At 50.1% G+C, this 15,022-nt stretch overlaps 1 protein-coding gene across 3 annotated transcripts in view; it reads left to right on the top strand.

Moving 5' to 3' along the window:
• MAP2K4 (mitogen-activated protein kinase kinase 4) overlaps positions 1–8,050 on the top strand; it is a 94,393-nt gene extending 86,343 nt beyond the window's left edge. For all 3 annotated transcript variants that reach the window (XM_064675599.1, XM_064675600.1, XM_064675601.1), the window contains 4 exons: positions 1,935–2,012; positions 2,992–3,140; positions 6,453–6,498; positions 7,101–8,050. In XM_064675599.1, coding sequence (XP_064531669.1) covers positions 1,935–2,012; positions 2,992–3,140; positions 6,453–6,498; positions 7,101–7,214 — 387 coding nt within the window. In that variant the 3' untranslated portion in view covers positions 7,215–8,050. The remainder of the gene's footprint in view (positions 1–1,934; positions 2,013–2,991; positions 3,141–6,452; positions 6,499–7,100) is intronic.
• The last annotated feature ends 6,972 nt before the right edge of the window (positions 8,051–15,022 follow it).

The following is a 15,022-nucleotide window of genomic DNA, read 5'->3' on the forward strand; positions in this document are numbered from 1 at the left end:
CCTGAGATATTTTGCTTCTTACTGAGATATCCAGTGACCTCCTGAAACATCTAAATATATCTGCATGCTGAGTGTTTGCTGCTTATCAAACCATCCTCCCCTCAAATAAGCAGGGACTGGGAATGCACATTTTCCATTCAGATCCTCCCACAGAGTTGTAGAGAAGTTGTCATTGCATTTCTGTTCCCTGTATTTAAAGCAATGGATGCTCTGTTAGCTCTTGATCCCTTCCCAGCTGTCTGGCATTCTGTTGTACCCAGTATGAGAAGTCTGGACTCCTGAGGGAAGGCCGGAGTTGGCTGTGAGGAGGCAGCAGCACGGGGGTACCTGCAGTGCAGACATGATAGGTTTTGACTGAGCTACAAGACGAGCATATGAAGGACTGATGGTTGTTTTAAGAGAGTTGAATTTTAGTGATTTTATTATTTTGCCCTCCCACCAGAAGTATTGGAACATCCATCCAAGTCATGAGAGGAATAACTAATGTATGAGCTTAAGCTGAATGGAAACCACAACCAAAGAAAAAACCAGCAAAGGGCAGAGCTTGGAGGGTGGAATGGGCAGGATGTTCTGGGTATGGCCTTGGAAGCCAGCCTGGTTCAAAGCAGATACTGTAACTGAAAGTGAGTATGACAAAACATATCACTGGCCCTGGGAAGGTGATATCCCAGGTACTGAAGAGCAGTGGACACAGGAGGGCTGTAGGAGAAGCCACCTGCAGAACCACTGCAGCTTGGCAGAACCTTCTCTGGGGCTGTGGGCGTGCATGGCCTGGGCAAGTTTCCTTGGAGAAGGTGCTGGTAACTGAGGGAAAGGGAGAGGTCTGGCAGCAGTCACAGCAGGGGCAGCCACATGTGGGTGGTGGGCTGCAAAGAGGATTGCTGGCAGCATGGCAGAGCAGTCAGGAATGCCATGAGGCATTCCCATGGGATCTGGGAGGTGTCTGCTCATGTGGTGAGTTGACAGTAAGTTGTCTGCTCATTGGAGTGTGGAGGTTGCACTGAAGGATTTGGTTCATTGCATGGCACTCTTCAGCTGCATCTGCCATGACACTGTAGTAAAATGTAGCTTACAAAGCAGCTGGGGCTTTCAGAGTCCTGTACCTCATAATTTAGAATTTATTGCAACTTGGGTATCTTTATTATTGTTGTAGCCAAAACTGAATGAGACCCTGTTTCTTTTGATGTTTTAATTATTATATTTTTTACTAAAGAAGGCAGACTGATGTTTCTCATAAGTTGACATGCAAGGCATAAAGATTTTTTGTTTTGCTGTTATCCTCTCTGGTTAACTTGCTTTTTAGGTGCAAACCTCCCATGTCTGGCTAAATATTGTTTTCTATTGAAGATATTTTGGATATCTGAAGACCTTGTAATATCATAGTTGCCTTCAAGGGATGACCAAACCTTGTAAAGAGGAGCTGTTCTTAAAATGCACTGTTTTTATTACCTGTTGAGATTCGGCAATCAGCAGCCAGCTGGGGAGAAGAGTTCGGTAGATGCTGCTAAGCCTCGGGATGGTGGATGAGATGTTGATTCCAAGCCTTATGATCCCTTGGGAACAACTTGGCTGTGAAAACAGAGACTTCGTGTTAAAGATATCCCAGAGTTGAACAAAACTAAATAAATAGACAGTCACCATTATTCAAGGTGCTTGTGCAAAAGGAAAAGACAACAACCAAAAGATTAGACTGTGATAAATGGCCATTTCCCATCACCTCTTCCACTACACCTCCATAAAGTCAGTGTTCTAAGCAATTCCTTAAGACATTTCTCTGCTGGGGTTGAAGGTCTGCCCTGGCCAAAAGTTTGCCTCTGGAGCTGTGCCAGTCTCTGCCTTAGTGGGACAGACTCAGAGTTTCTGATAAGTTTGCAGATGCTTCTCGTTGCTTCCTGCATGGCACAGTGCTTGACTGAACCTTCTTCCCGTTTCAGCCGGAAAGGATAGATCCCAGCGCCTCCAGGCAAGGCTACGACGTCCGCTCAGATGTCTGGAGCTTGGGGATTACATTGGTAAGTGGGGATTTGACCCCTTTCCTGGTGGTGGGGAGCCTTGGTGCCCTTTGCAGTGGGATGGTATCACACATGGGAAGCCCAGCCCAGCTCCAAGCCCAACCCAACATGTTTGCATGTTGTGATTGAAATGGGCACTTCCTGGCTCAGGAACAATCTAAATCCCATCCAGGCAGATGGTTCTCCTGAACCCCTGCAGATACCTTTGGCTGCAGCTGTATTTTGCAGAGAGCAAGATGTGAGCAGGGAAGAGGTGTTGGATTTTAAATGAGTTTTGTGTTCAAAGTCTGAGCTGAGGAGGGATGGTGAGTGTGGTGGTGCAGGGCAGAACACCCAGCCTGTGGGAATAAGCCTCTGACAGCCCTGGCAGCTGCTGTACTTCGGCTGCACAGACTTTGTTTAATCCTGGATTCTGGTATTCTGATTCCTCACTGGCTTAATCACAGCACTGCAAGATGCACACACTGATGCAGTGAGAAACTTTTACCTTCTCCAGGTGGTGAAGCGGAAGAGAAAGCAGAAGCAATAACTTATGAACTAGTAGCTTCTGTCTTCCCCACTGATGTTTTAAAATGCTCATTTCCATTGTCCTGTGAGGAGCAGGGAGTTGGACTTGGTGATCCACGTGAGTCCTCTCCAGCTTAATATATCCTATGATTGTATGATTCTCATTATCCATTTTCTCTGGTAGTTGTTAGGATGCTTGGAGGATTTTACTCTTCTACACTGGTTTGTTGTACAGTCAGTGGTAGATGTGGAGGCATGGCCTGGCCAGGCTAAATCTGGCCGTGCTCCTCACACAGGCAGCATTTACTGCTGGGTGAAACCTTCCCTCCTCTTAGAACCATACAGGGAACAGGATGAAGAATCTCATCTCAGCCTTCCTTTTGAGGGGTTCAGTGTCCTTGCAGACATTCTGTTGCCCTGACTGAACTTACCTCACGTAAACCTGCCTGGTGCTGTTGCTGTCTCCCTGCAGTACGAGCTGGCCACGGGCCGGTTCCCTTACCCCAAGTGGAACAGTGTGTTTGACCAGTTGACACAAGTAGTGAAAGGAGACCCACCACAGCTGAGCAACTCAGAGGAAAGGGAGTTCTCCCCCAGTTTCATCAACTTCGTCAACTTGTGGTAAGTGTGTCCTGCTGAAAGCACTTGAGCTTGTTTTGTCACTGCTGGGTATTTGACAAGGGTCATGTGCCCAGCACCTCCTGGCTTTTTTTCATGTTCCTGCACTAGCATGAGGGTAAGGACCTCTCACATTTCAGTGGTTTGTAGGTGATGGGGGACTTTTCCAGGTGGCAGCTGAAGGGCAGACATTGGAAACTGCTCTTCAGGGAAGGGGTGAGGAGAAAACCTCTGAGTGGCTGTGCTAGGGAGAGGCATGGTAAGACCCATGGTAGGAGGTTTGTGTGAGCAGATAGGGGCCTAGCCTGTGCATTCTGTTCCTTGTTGTCACAGAGCCTTGGGACAGACCTGCTGTTTGCCCTTTCTTCTGCAGTTTGAAGCCAGAGACACTGGGCAGCGTTGTCCCGTGATCGGGCAAAGAGGATCTGTACTGTCCTGCCTTTGCCTGGCAAGGCTGGGAGCCTTCCTGCCCACTTCTTGGGCTGGGCTCAGCACAGTGACTGCCAGGACCTGTGGCTGTGGCTTGCTGGGTTGTGGGCTTCATGCCTTGTGTGAATTGAATGTTAAGATCAAGACTGGAGATGGTTTTCTGCAGGCAGGGCCTCTGCAGCCCTGTGTGGAGAATCTGTGGTGCTGCTAAGGGGAGCCTGGGGAGTCTCCCCACCTGCCAGAGCTGTGGGGTCCTGCTTAGGGTAAGGGCTGATTGGGAATTTTCTGGTGAAGCATTTTTCTATCTAAATGAGAAAGGTGGTCAATATAATTTTGTTAACCAAAGCACAGGTGAGATCCATCAGTGTGACCTGCATTTGTCTTCTGGGACCTTCTGCCTTGAGCAGACCAGGTGATGGACATCCCCAGCACAGGGGTGGCCACCTCAAAGCTCTGTGACACAGGAAGGCTCAGCACTAGACAATTTCAACTTTCAAGAGGTTTTGTTTCAGAACTTTCCATCCTCTGGAGATGATTTTTGGGTTTGGATTGTAGTCTAGTTCAGAATTACAAATTTTTAAGGAGGCCAGCCCCCTGTGAGGAAGGCCTGGTTATTGTTTTGGGGATGCAGAAAATCAAGCATCAAGATGGTTTGTTGCTCAGAAGTTTCTATTTTTCAGTCAAAACTGAAACTGCAACTGTAGCATTTGCTTAGAAAAGTCAGAATTGCTTTCCTCGTGTACAAAACAAGCACTGGTGTGTTTCCACATAGTTCTCCATGGAGATGCCATATCATCAGACTTTGCAAAGCCAGGAACTTGCTGTGGTGCCCTGTGAGTTTGGCTCCAAATCATCCAGCAGAGGAGCCTGTGCAGCATCTCCATTAAACAGCCATGTCTTTGGATGCAGAACCATGGAATGGTTTGGGTTGGAAGGGGCCTTAAAGGCCACCCCATTCCAAGCGCCTGCCATGGGCAGGGACACCTTCCACAAGCCCAGGCTGCTCCAAGCCCCGTCCAACTGGGCCTTGGACACTTCCAGGGATGGGGCAGCCACAGCTTCTCTGGGCAACCTATGCCAGGGCTCTACCAGCCTCACAGCCAAGAATTTCTTCCTAATAAACTAATAAAACTACTATCCCCCTTGTCCTGTCACTTCCTGCCCTTGTAAAAAGTCCCTCTCCAGCCTTGCTGCAGGTCTCCTTTAGACCCTGGAGGGGGGCTCTATGGTCTCCTCAGAGTCTTCTGTTCTCCAGGCTTATCAGGTCAGTTTGTATTTCCACCCCCTTTCCCCTTCCTTGGGGCCGCTACTCTGGATCAGACACAGCACACAGAGCCCAGGGCAGATTTCAGCCTGATTCTGGGTTTGTTTAACCTGGTTTTGTAAATAATCTGACTTCTGCCTGGAGTATTTATGGGGTCTTCATAGCAACACTGCAATAAATATTTCTCGTAATAACCTTTAGTTCGGTGCAAACAGTGATCTGTGGGGTTACTAAGCTGGCAGGTCAGGTTCCCAAAGGCTGTGTGGTGGGTGATGGCATAAACATCCCACAGATGTGCATCTGGGTTTGTGCATTCAAAAGTCAGGAAAAATGTCAAAAGAGAGTCCTGCAGTATCACTGCTAGGATAGATCAGTGAGGAAAGGATATTGTCATAGAATCATGGAATCACAGAATGGATTTGGTTGGAAGAGATCTTAAAGCTCACCCGGTTTCACTGCCTGCCACAGGCAGGGACACCTTCCACTGGACCAGGTTGCTCCAAGCCCCGTCCATCCTCGGCTTGAACACTCCCAGGGATGGGGCTTCTCTGGGCAAGAAACATTTATTGAACGTTTCAGTGTTAAAGAGTTCCTGATATTTCTTTCAGCACTGTGAATGTCTAGATGGAACATTTTTCCCCTTCAGCCCAACTTCCTGAATTAGAGGCTTATCTGGAGTCCCACTCCTGGAACTGCTTCCTACAGCAGTTCAGTTTTCTGCTCTGAAGTCTCCAGTCTGTGCTTGGCTTCAGCAGCTATGGAACCCTGAGCTCCTGAGGATCAGGATCCTTGGAACTAGAGTTCCTGTGCAGTAGTGTGTGGCTCCTGGTGCTGCCAGTGGCCACCCCAGGCAAGCAGCTTCACATTGAGCTGGGAAAGGAATGAGGGATTTCTCATAGTGCTTTAGGAAAGGGGGTGTGGACATTTCAGAGCAAAGCTCGGTCTGTGAGCTCAAGTTTTGCTTTGTTGCCTTACAGGTGTTGCAGGAGCAGATTGGAGCCCCCAGAGAGCCTTGATGGGGTCAGGCAGGGAATTGCTCTGGGGTGGCAGAAGCCTGGAGAGGGCTGTGTGGGACCAGTCACTGGGTTTGTGCCCCCTCTGCCCCACAGGCTCTGTTGCCAGGGCAGTGCTGGTGACCCTCAGCTGCTCCATGGGGTGGAGGCCACACTGTGGTGGTGCTGGAGATGGAGAAAGGCCCAGCCAGAGCTCCTGGGGATGGAAATGCAGCTGTTGGGAATTAGAGTGACTCCCTTTGTTTGGGAAAGGTGCCATATCCACCCATTCTCTTCTCAGTGGTGCAGCTCTGGCTCCTGGGGCAGGGGCTGTGGTGTCAGTGTCGCCCAGTCCATCCCCTCTCTCCACCATGTCCCCTGGGACAGGGCTTTGGTGGCCTTTGGTGCCACTTGCTGGCCCCTGCCCACACAGCTGGGATGGCTGTGAGGGAGGGAGGCAGCTCCTGTGGTCACTCACAGTGCAAGGATGGATTTTCCAGGAAACCACAGGCAGTGAGTCCCCCTGGACAGCAGTGGGCTCAGCATCATGTCCTGTAAAAATCTGTATTTGATGTCTGTAACATTTTCCCCCATCCCACCTTCTCCTAATTCTCTTTCTGCTTTCTTTAGCCTTACAAAGGACGAGTCCAAAAGGCCAAAGTACAAAGAGCTTCTGGTGAGTGCACAGTGTATCTGAGCTGGGGTGGCTCTGCAGTCACACAGCGGGGCTGGGACACACGTCCCCTCCTCAGGCCATCCTGGCAGGGTGTTCAGCTCCAGGGCTGGAGGAGGAGCACCACCTCCATGCCACTGCCATGGGTGTCTGTCCAGCAAGGCGAGAGATCAGCAGGGGAAGGTGCCCTGTGGCATCAGATCAGGGTCCCTGCAGGGCTGTGAAAGGGGTTTGCCTGGTGTCCCGGCCCAGGGCCACCCTGACATTACAAACCAGCTGCTCTGAGCTGGGTCTGGCCAGTGCGGCCTCCTGGGCAGAGCTGAGAGTCAGGGTTCAGGAGAGCAGGGCTTGGGTTTGACTTCCACAAGCCACTCCCTGTCTCTCCTATCAGCTCCTGACACTCTAGAGTCCTGTCCTACCTCCATTAACCTCCCACATTAAAGACAGATTCCCAGTGTGGAAAAGCCACAGACCAAGCTGTGTCCTGTGGCCACCACTAAGCCCTGTGTTCTTGGACCAGGCAAAATCACCTGCTCAGCTTTTATCTGGGGAGCCAGCATGTGGCAGGAGGGCGACTTGTAACCTTGTTTTTTATCTGATTTCAGAAACATCCCTTCATCCTGATGTATGAGGAACGCACAGTGGATGTTGCATGCTATGTTTGTAAAATCCTGGATCAAATGCCAGCAACTCCCAGCTCTCCAATGTACGTGGATTGATATTGCTGCTACATCAAACTCTAGAAAAAGGGCTGAGGGAAACAAGCTGTAAAGAATTTTCATCACATATTGCAGTGTTTTTAATGCTCGCCCAGACACCATGTGCAATAATATTGGTGTTATTTCCATCCTGTCTGTATACTGTTGTCACATATAAAGTGCATCCCTGTAATACCTGATCACACAGTGTTAGTGTTGGTCACAGAGAGACCTCATCTTGCTCTTTTGTGGACATATTCATGAAATGTGGAAATAAGTACATTTATTTGTTGACCGTGATTGGATAGCACCTAAAATTAATTTCTAGACTCAAAACTTGGAGAACTTCTCAGCAGCTACTGGAAAGATTTTTCTCTCAAACTCTTCCAATTGTTGTTTCAAGTAATAATAAAAAGCAAACAAACAAAAGTTAGGCGTTGTCTGTCTGAACATTAAGAGACTTTGCCTGGCAGGAGAAGAACTTGCTTAACCAACGAGATGCTTTGCCTTCTGGAGCTGGGAAGGCAAAGGAGAATTTTATTCTTCACAAAGTGCAATAGATTTACTGCTATGAAATTCTGTTGCTTTACAGTCGCAGTGTACTTTCTGGGGACAGTGTGCTCAGCTGAACTTCCTGTTAAAGAGAGATCATGTTAAATATAGTGAATATGTCTTTACCAAAAATATGTTGCATTGAAAGAGGCTAACATTAAACTATTGAGATGGGACATAATGTATTCTTCCTCCTTTTACCAAGCCAGCCACTCTTCACTCTTAACTAGGTGTCCTGTAAATTGTTACCTGGTAAGATAAGACCTTTGACCTGAAGAATTATTAAACTACTTGATTGAATTTAACCTGCTTGTGACCTGGTTTATAGTGCTCACCACCCTCTGGCTTTGCTTTGCCTTTGCCCGGTGCTGTCCACAGAGGCTGCAGCTGCTTTAGTGTGCTGTGAGTTCTGGCCACTGTTTGTCGTGTTCCTTCTGTCCCCAGCCCTGGTGCTCTTGCCTTTTCACTGGCCCAGCCCTCCCAGCCCAGCGTCCCTCCTGAGTCCAAACCTCAGCTCTTCTGTCTCGCCACTGCCGGCAGGATGGACGGGTGTCCTGGGCTGCCACGGGCTCTGTGCCCATCACACCCTGCTGACCTTGCTGGAGACTGTTCACCACCTTCTGGATACTGAACCTCTTTTGTGACCCTCCATAACTCCTGTTGCTGCACCCTGGAATGAACCTCCCTGAGACTGGTGGGTGCAGAAGGAGATGAGGGAGTGTCTAATGCCTTGAGGATTCTTAACTGGCCCAGCAAGGCCGGGCAAGCTGGCATCTTCTGGCCCATTCCTAAGTGAAGCAGCACATCAGGCTTTATTCTGTTGGTTTTAATTGACGTATTTTTCAAAGATTAATTTTTCCTGAAAACTTCTCCAAACATTGCAGTTTTCAGGTTGAGTAGCACACCAGGGATAAAATGGAAGCTACAAGGGTCTCTGCTTTCCATTTTGGGCTGGTTTAGGCACTTGGTAGGACTTCACCAGTGTTGGAGCAGCCTCTTGTGAGAGCTCTGCAGCCAACCTGGACCCAGGCTGCCATGGGAGTGAGGGCACTGTGGTGCTGGCAGGACCCCAAGGAAGGGCTTCAAACCAAAGCTACCGAGTGCAAACCAAGCTGGTGCGGGAGCACCGAAGACCAGCCCATCCCAGCTGGGAAAGGAGAGCCAGACCATGCTCCTGGGACAGCTGGTGTTCCTGCACCACGGAGGTGACATCTCGCAGCACCGCACGTCTCCCACTGGCACCGAGGCTGGTGTGAGCCCTGGGGATCCCTTAGTCCTGGCCTTCCTGGACTCTGTTCCTCTTGGGCTGCTCCTCAGGCGAGGCAGTCACCAAAGTCTTCCCAAAACAGATAAGGCAGAGCTTTCTGGAGTAACTGGTCATTCCTGGCAGCTCTGGTGCATCCCACGGAAGGATCAGTTGAACCCGTACATGGAGTGCGTGAAGTGATTCTGCCCTCAACCCAGAGCCTTTCTCAGGTAACTCCCCATGGAGCTGTGATTCCTCTTTCCAGCCTTCAGCACCCTCTAATGGGACCATGGACCCTCTGTGTCCCATGGGGCAAGGGCAGCCACACGTGCACAGGCTCTGTCTGCCTCCACTGTGCATCTCCCCAGTGACAGGGAGCCCAGAAACCTTTCAGAAGGCCAGCACACCCAGAACACAAGCACCTGCCTTGCTCTGCCCTTTTGGGAGGACTGGGCCCGTGCTCTGGTGCTGACCCATCTCAAGCAGCAGGACCAGTTTGCTGGGAATGGAAAGGAAAAGCTCTGATCTGCCAGTGACAGTCAGGGCTGAGGTGCTGTGGCCTGGGTGACCATACAGGACAGGTTTAGCCTATTCAACATAGATTAATACCAATTATTAAGGGTGCACAATTGATTGCAATGTATCTTTGTTTAAAAAAAAAAAAAAAAAGAAAAAAGGTGTATAGTGTTCAGAAGCTGTGAAAATAGTGTAAGAACTGTACATTGTGAATTCTGGTTATTTTTTTCTTGTACCATAGAAAAAAATGTATAAAAAAAATATAAAAAAGCTGATGTGCAGGGACATTGCCTTATTGTCTGTAAAATGAAGCTCAGGAACATAACTGCTTCAAAGAGCTTCCCAATATTTTATCTGGTATCCTGGTTTGACTTCCTCCTCTATTTAAGCTATTATACATGGATCAGAGTGTTTATGTACTAATTCTATCCTTTTGCCTGCAGGTCGGTTGTAATAAAACTAAGATACAACTGTGACCTTGTTATTTTCATTTTGTGAGGTCAGACATGAATGGGAAGGTTCACTAAGAGCTGTGGAATACCTACCTTCAGGGTCTGTCTTCCAGGTGGAGGAGGGAAGCAGCCTTTGAATCTGGTTGTGCTAAATAAAAGAAGCATAGGGAGCCCTGGATATATTCTCTCTCTCTGGAAGACTGCTGGGCCCTCTGCATGATGTGGGTGCCTCTCAGGTGGGCACTTGGAGGTTCTGGAGTTTCTCAGGACCTGTGAGGAGGGCAGGTGGCTGTGCCCATGCCCCAGGAAAAGGGCAGCCAATACTCCCAGCCTTGCAGGCTGATTCAGTTTTGCAAGAGCAGCCAAGGTCTGCAGAGCTCTGATATCTCAGAACCCCAGGTTAATTCCTACTGCCTGGTGCTGGGATAAGTGTCTCTCCTGCTTGGAAGCTATGGAGGGCTTGGAGTCTGCCCTGTCAAGTGGAGCCCAGGAGCCCCACTGGGAAAGAAGAGTGTCAGGGTAGAGGGCCCAGCCACAAGTGCCTGTTCTGCTCCACCTGGATGGATGGGATGGTCCCAGGAGTGCCCAGCTCAGAGAGGGGAAAGCCAGAGCATCCTGCAGGGATCACTGGTCATGCCACAGCTCAGGATCAGGAGTACTTGGGAATGGGTGGATTGCCTGGCACCAGCCTTTGCAGTGTCTCATCACTTGGAGGGTGACAGTTGTGTCAAGAGAAAGGAAGGCAGGTCATGGTGCTGAAGAAAGTCTTACCGTATAGAGATACACAGTGGGAAAGGTTCACGTGGCTGCAGTCTGTCAGTTTGCCTAAATTCCATGTTTGCACCACACCAAGCCCTTTTCTGGAACTTCTTGTTGCCAGCACAATACTTTGGAGAATTTTGGATCACCTGCTATCCTCACTCTTCAGTCAGAATCCAAGATCGCTCATTTGGTGAAGGCAGAAGACAAAGTCTGAGCATACACCAGGGAGGGTCCTTCCCTGCTGGGCAGCCACTGGAGAACCCAGATCCTCATCTTACAGTTCCATAGATTGGGGCTGCTCTGGGACTCTGTTCCTTTGGCACTGCCACCTGCCTTTGCATCCTGGGATTTGCCCTGAGGAAGCTGTCACAGCTGAAGGAGCTGACAGAAGCTGGTGGCTGCATGTGAGTCCACCTGCCCATCCCTGCACAGGGTGTTCCTGTGCTCTGCAGGAGGGAGAGGATCCCTCTCAACTCTGTTCCCCTGTGACTGACATACAGGAGGGAACATATTTGCAGGCATTTCAGTTCCTCTCCGCTGCTTCTTGTTGAACTTATGTTCCATTTTTCCTCTGGACTCCTCTCTTGCCCATCTGTCCTTCACTCCATTGCTGAGGGTCCCATTGTCACAGTGTCACTGCTGAGATGGTACAGAAAACCTCCCACCACGTCCCAGATGCCCCTGTTGTCTTCAACAGGATCCATGTCTGCACAGTGCCACTGTTACTGCTCCTGAGAGCCCTTGGACAATCCCAACCTTCCTTGCTTGGGTGACATATGATGCCTTTCTCCAGCCCCAGAGCTGAGATTCTTCCTGTGGGCATCACAGTCCACACAGCCTCTCCCTCTGTTTCCATACTCGGTGCCAAGGCTGAGGAGCCAGTGTTTGGACCAGCCTTCCAGGAGACTTGGAGCCACTGGCCACTCTTTGCTCAGTGGCCCAGACTGGCACCTCACACCAGTTCCTCAACACCTTTGTGCCCACTGGCCTGGCTGAGGTGCTTCTCAGACCTTCACCAAGCATCAGATAACATCCAAAAGAGCACACTGTGCTCTGTTATGGTTATTGTTTGTCTGGGGAGCTCCAAGACCAGCTTTGAGGTTTGGATGAGCTCAAACCTGCCTGGACCCAAGCAGGGTGAATGCAGATGTGCTGGTGTCCTGTCAGGAGCACTTTGAATTGAATAGGCTGTATTCCCACTAATATTCTGGCATGGCTTCCCCTGGTCTTCATCCCAGCCCCGCGTCTCCTTTGGTGGCCATGTGAGTATAAATGAAGGGTTCAGGCCTGTATTACAGAGGGCTCCCCTGTGCTGGCACTGCTAGGACACCTCCAGTGCTGTGTCCAGTTCTGGGCTCCTTGTGATGAAAAGGACATGGAGGGGCTGGAGCATGGCCAGAGAAGGGAACGAAGCTGGGGAAAGGTCTGGAGCACAATCCTGATGAGGAGCTGCTGGGGGGGCTCAGCCTGGAGAAAAGGAGGCTCAGGGGGGACCTTCTCACTCTCTGCAAGTCCCTGACAGGAGGGAGGAGCCGGGGGGGGGTCGGGCTCTGCTCTCGGGGAACGAGGAAAATGGCCTCAAGCTGTGCCAGGGGAGGCTCAGGTTGGACATCAGGAGGAATTTCTTCCTGGAAAGAGTGGTCAGGCATTGGAAGGGGCTGTCCAGGGAGGTGGTGGAGTTCCCACCCCTGGAGGTGTCCAAGGAAGGACTGGCCGTGGCACTCAATGCCCTGGGCTGGGGGACAAGGTGGGCACAGGGTGAACTCGATGGGCTGGGAGGGCTTTTCCAACCTCAAGGATTGTGGGATTCTGTTAATACCATAGGTGCTGCTTTTCAACACAACTCCATTTTCTCTTTGACTCCTGATAGAATTCACACACGTGACCATTGCTTTGAGCATAGTAAGGGTCCAGGGAAAGGAAGGGCTGCTCTGAGGAATAAGAAAACAGCTACCGAAATTTTTTCTTTACGTTTAAAGCTGTGCAAAGCGCTTGGAGAAGAGGATGAAGCACAAACTCCCTCTCCTGGAGAAACAGAGCACCGTTGTACTGGAAATAGAACAGCAGGGCTGCTCTGTGGGGCACCTGCCAGACAGGTTTTGTCTTTGCAAAAATCCCAGATGGAAAGGCTGGACAGGCCTTACCATCAGGAGAATGTGGCATGTCCAGACAGCAAATCCCTGCTCATCTGCAGCAGCAGAGCTGAGTGCAGGGCTGTCACTCTGCAGGTGTAGCTGTGTCAACAGTCCCAAAAGCACAAGCAGGCAGGCTCTGGAGGGCTGGAAGGGGTTGGTATGTGCAGGAAGGAGCTTCTCACACCTGAGGAGTGCTGGCTGGCAAGGCTGTGTGTGGTAAAGTCTGTGATATCTGTGGGGCTGTCTGTGCCTGTGCCTGTGGGCGCAGACACCAGAGCTACACTGAAAACCATCAGAGACAGTGCTTTGTGTGAGCCCAGCACCTCGTTGGACACCAGACACCTGCTCTGGCTCCCTGGCAGTCATGCCCTGTTGTCCTGACCAAAGCACTGCTGCTCTGTACCTCCTTTTCCTAGACTTGGCCCGTACTCAACATAAGTCGGTTCTCACAGATAGAAAGTCAAGAGGAAAATAAGGGCCAGCAAAATTCAGATGCCTCAATTCCCTCTGTGCCTCCGGGAAAAAATTTGCTTTGCTATCTGACCATGCAGGCAGTTCTGTGCCTTGGCCAGATAGGAGAGAGCAGCTTGTTGGGTGGAGGTGGAAGCAGCCAATGTGGCAGTGCAGGTCATGTTCAATCAGATTATTTGAGAAGAGGGGGAGATCCTGCCCGAGCTTCCAAGGAAAACAGGTTTCTCACCAGGTTCAGAATGGGCTAGCAACCCCCCTACTACAGCACCCTGACAGCTCCGTGATGGACTGATTCCAGGTGATCCATCTTGAGAGGCTGTTGCAGCTTTCTGAGAAGAAAGAGCTTCATCGTGAGGCCCTACAGACATTGTCAGAACCAGTTGATGAGCCCTCCAGTTTGTGAGCATCCCCTTGGGAGGAAGCTGCAGACCCTGGTGAGGTCTCCCCTCAGTCTCCTCCAGGCTGAACAAGCCCAGCTCCCTCAGCCAATCCTTGTATGGCTTCCCCTCAAGACCCTTCATGCTGGTGAATGGTGGGATGTTGTGGCTAAATCCTGTGCATAATGCAGCTCACAGCTGATCTCCTGGTTCCCTGCACCAGCATCCTGTGTTTCTTTCTTTTTCCCTCTGCACCCAGGCAGGAGGGAACTAAGTAAGAATGGAGGACAGAAGGATTCAGATCCTGGAACTGCACATCAGAGTGACTTCCTGAAGACATTTGAACCTCATCCCAATTTCAAGGGGTTGGTGGAAACCACCTTGAAATCCAGCCAGTTCCTGCTTCCTGAAGAAATGTCATTGCGACTGAAGCCACCTTTTTGGTGAGATCACAGCACCTACGTGTGACCTGGATGTCAGAACATTTCCAGAGAGGGGGCAGAGCCCCTGGCAGGTGCTGACTGAAGGTGGCACCAGGGAGGGGTTATTTGGGTAGGAGAGATTTGGGTGTCCCTGGAGAACATGTTATCCCCAGGTGAGCAGTGCAGAAGATGCTCCTGGGCCTCCTCTGGGGTCCTCTGCTGCTGCTGCCTTGGAGCCCAGTAAATGCATTGCTGCTGCTGCTGCTGCTGCTTTGGTATAAATTTTTCAACTAATAACCAGTAGTACTGAGTAGTTCTGCTGTGTATAAATATCCTCTATGCAGCTAGAGTGGAATGGGCTTTGGAGGACAGGACATGAGAGCAGAGGCTGCAGGAACAGGCACAGGGTTCTTGAGGCTACAAACACCTCAGCAGTGGTCACTGGTCGTCAAAGGGATGGGATTTGGGGGTAGGGTAAAACCAGCCTTAAACAAAGAGAACAAAAACAAGCCTCTGGCAGAAGGAAATCACAGATACAGCAATTCAGGTGTAATGTGGGGTTGGTTACAAACCAAGGAAGGATGAGCATGTTTGCAAAGGCGCTCCTCCTAGCAAAGGCTGAGGCTGCTGCCTTGTGCTATGACACCCCACACCCTCCTCCACTCTGAAAGGCCCAGAGAGGCAGTGGAAGGTGAGCAGGACCTCCAGGAAAAGGGGAGCACAAGTATGTCTGTGAGCACTGATTTTTACTGTATGTAACACTTCTGGTGTATGTTAACTTCTAATGGTCATTTGAAGTAAGTAAACCTAATTCTTTAGTTCTGTGCTTAATATGTTAATGAAACTACCAATAAATTCATGGATTTGTATAAAAACATGTTTCCTTTCATCTGCAA

This window comes from Pseudopipra pipra, chromosome 19, assembly GCF_036250125.1.
Source record: "Pseudopipra pipra isolate bDixPip1 chromosome 19, bDixPip1.hap1, whole genome shotgun sequence".
Lineage (NCBI taxonomy): Eukaryota > Metazoa > Chordata > Aves > Passeriformes > Pipridae > Pseudopipra > Pseudopipra pipra.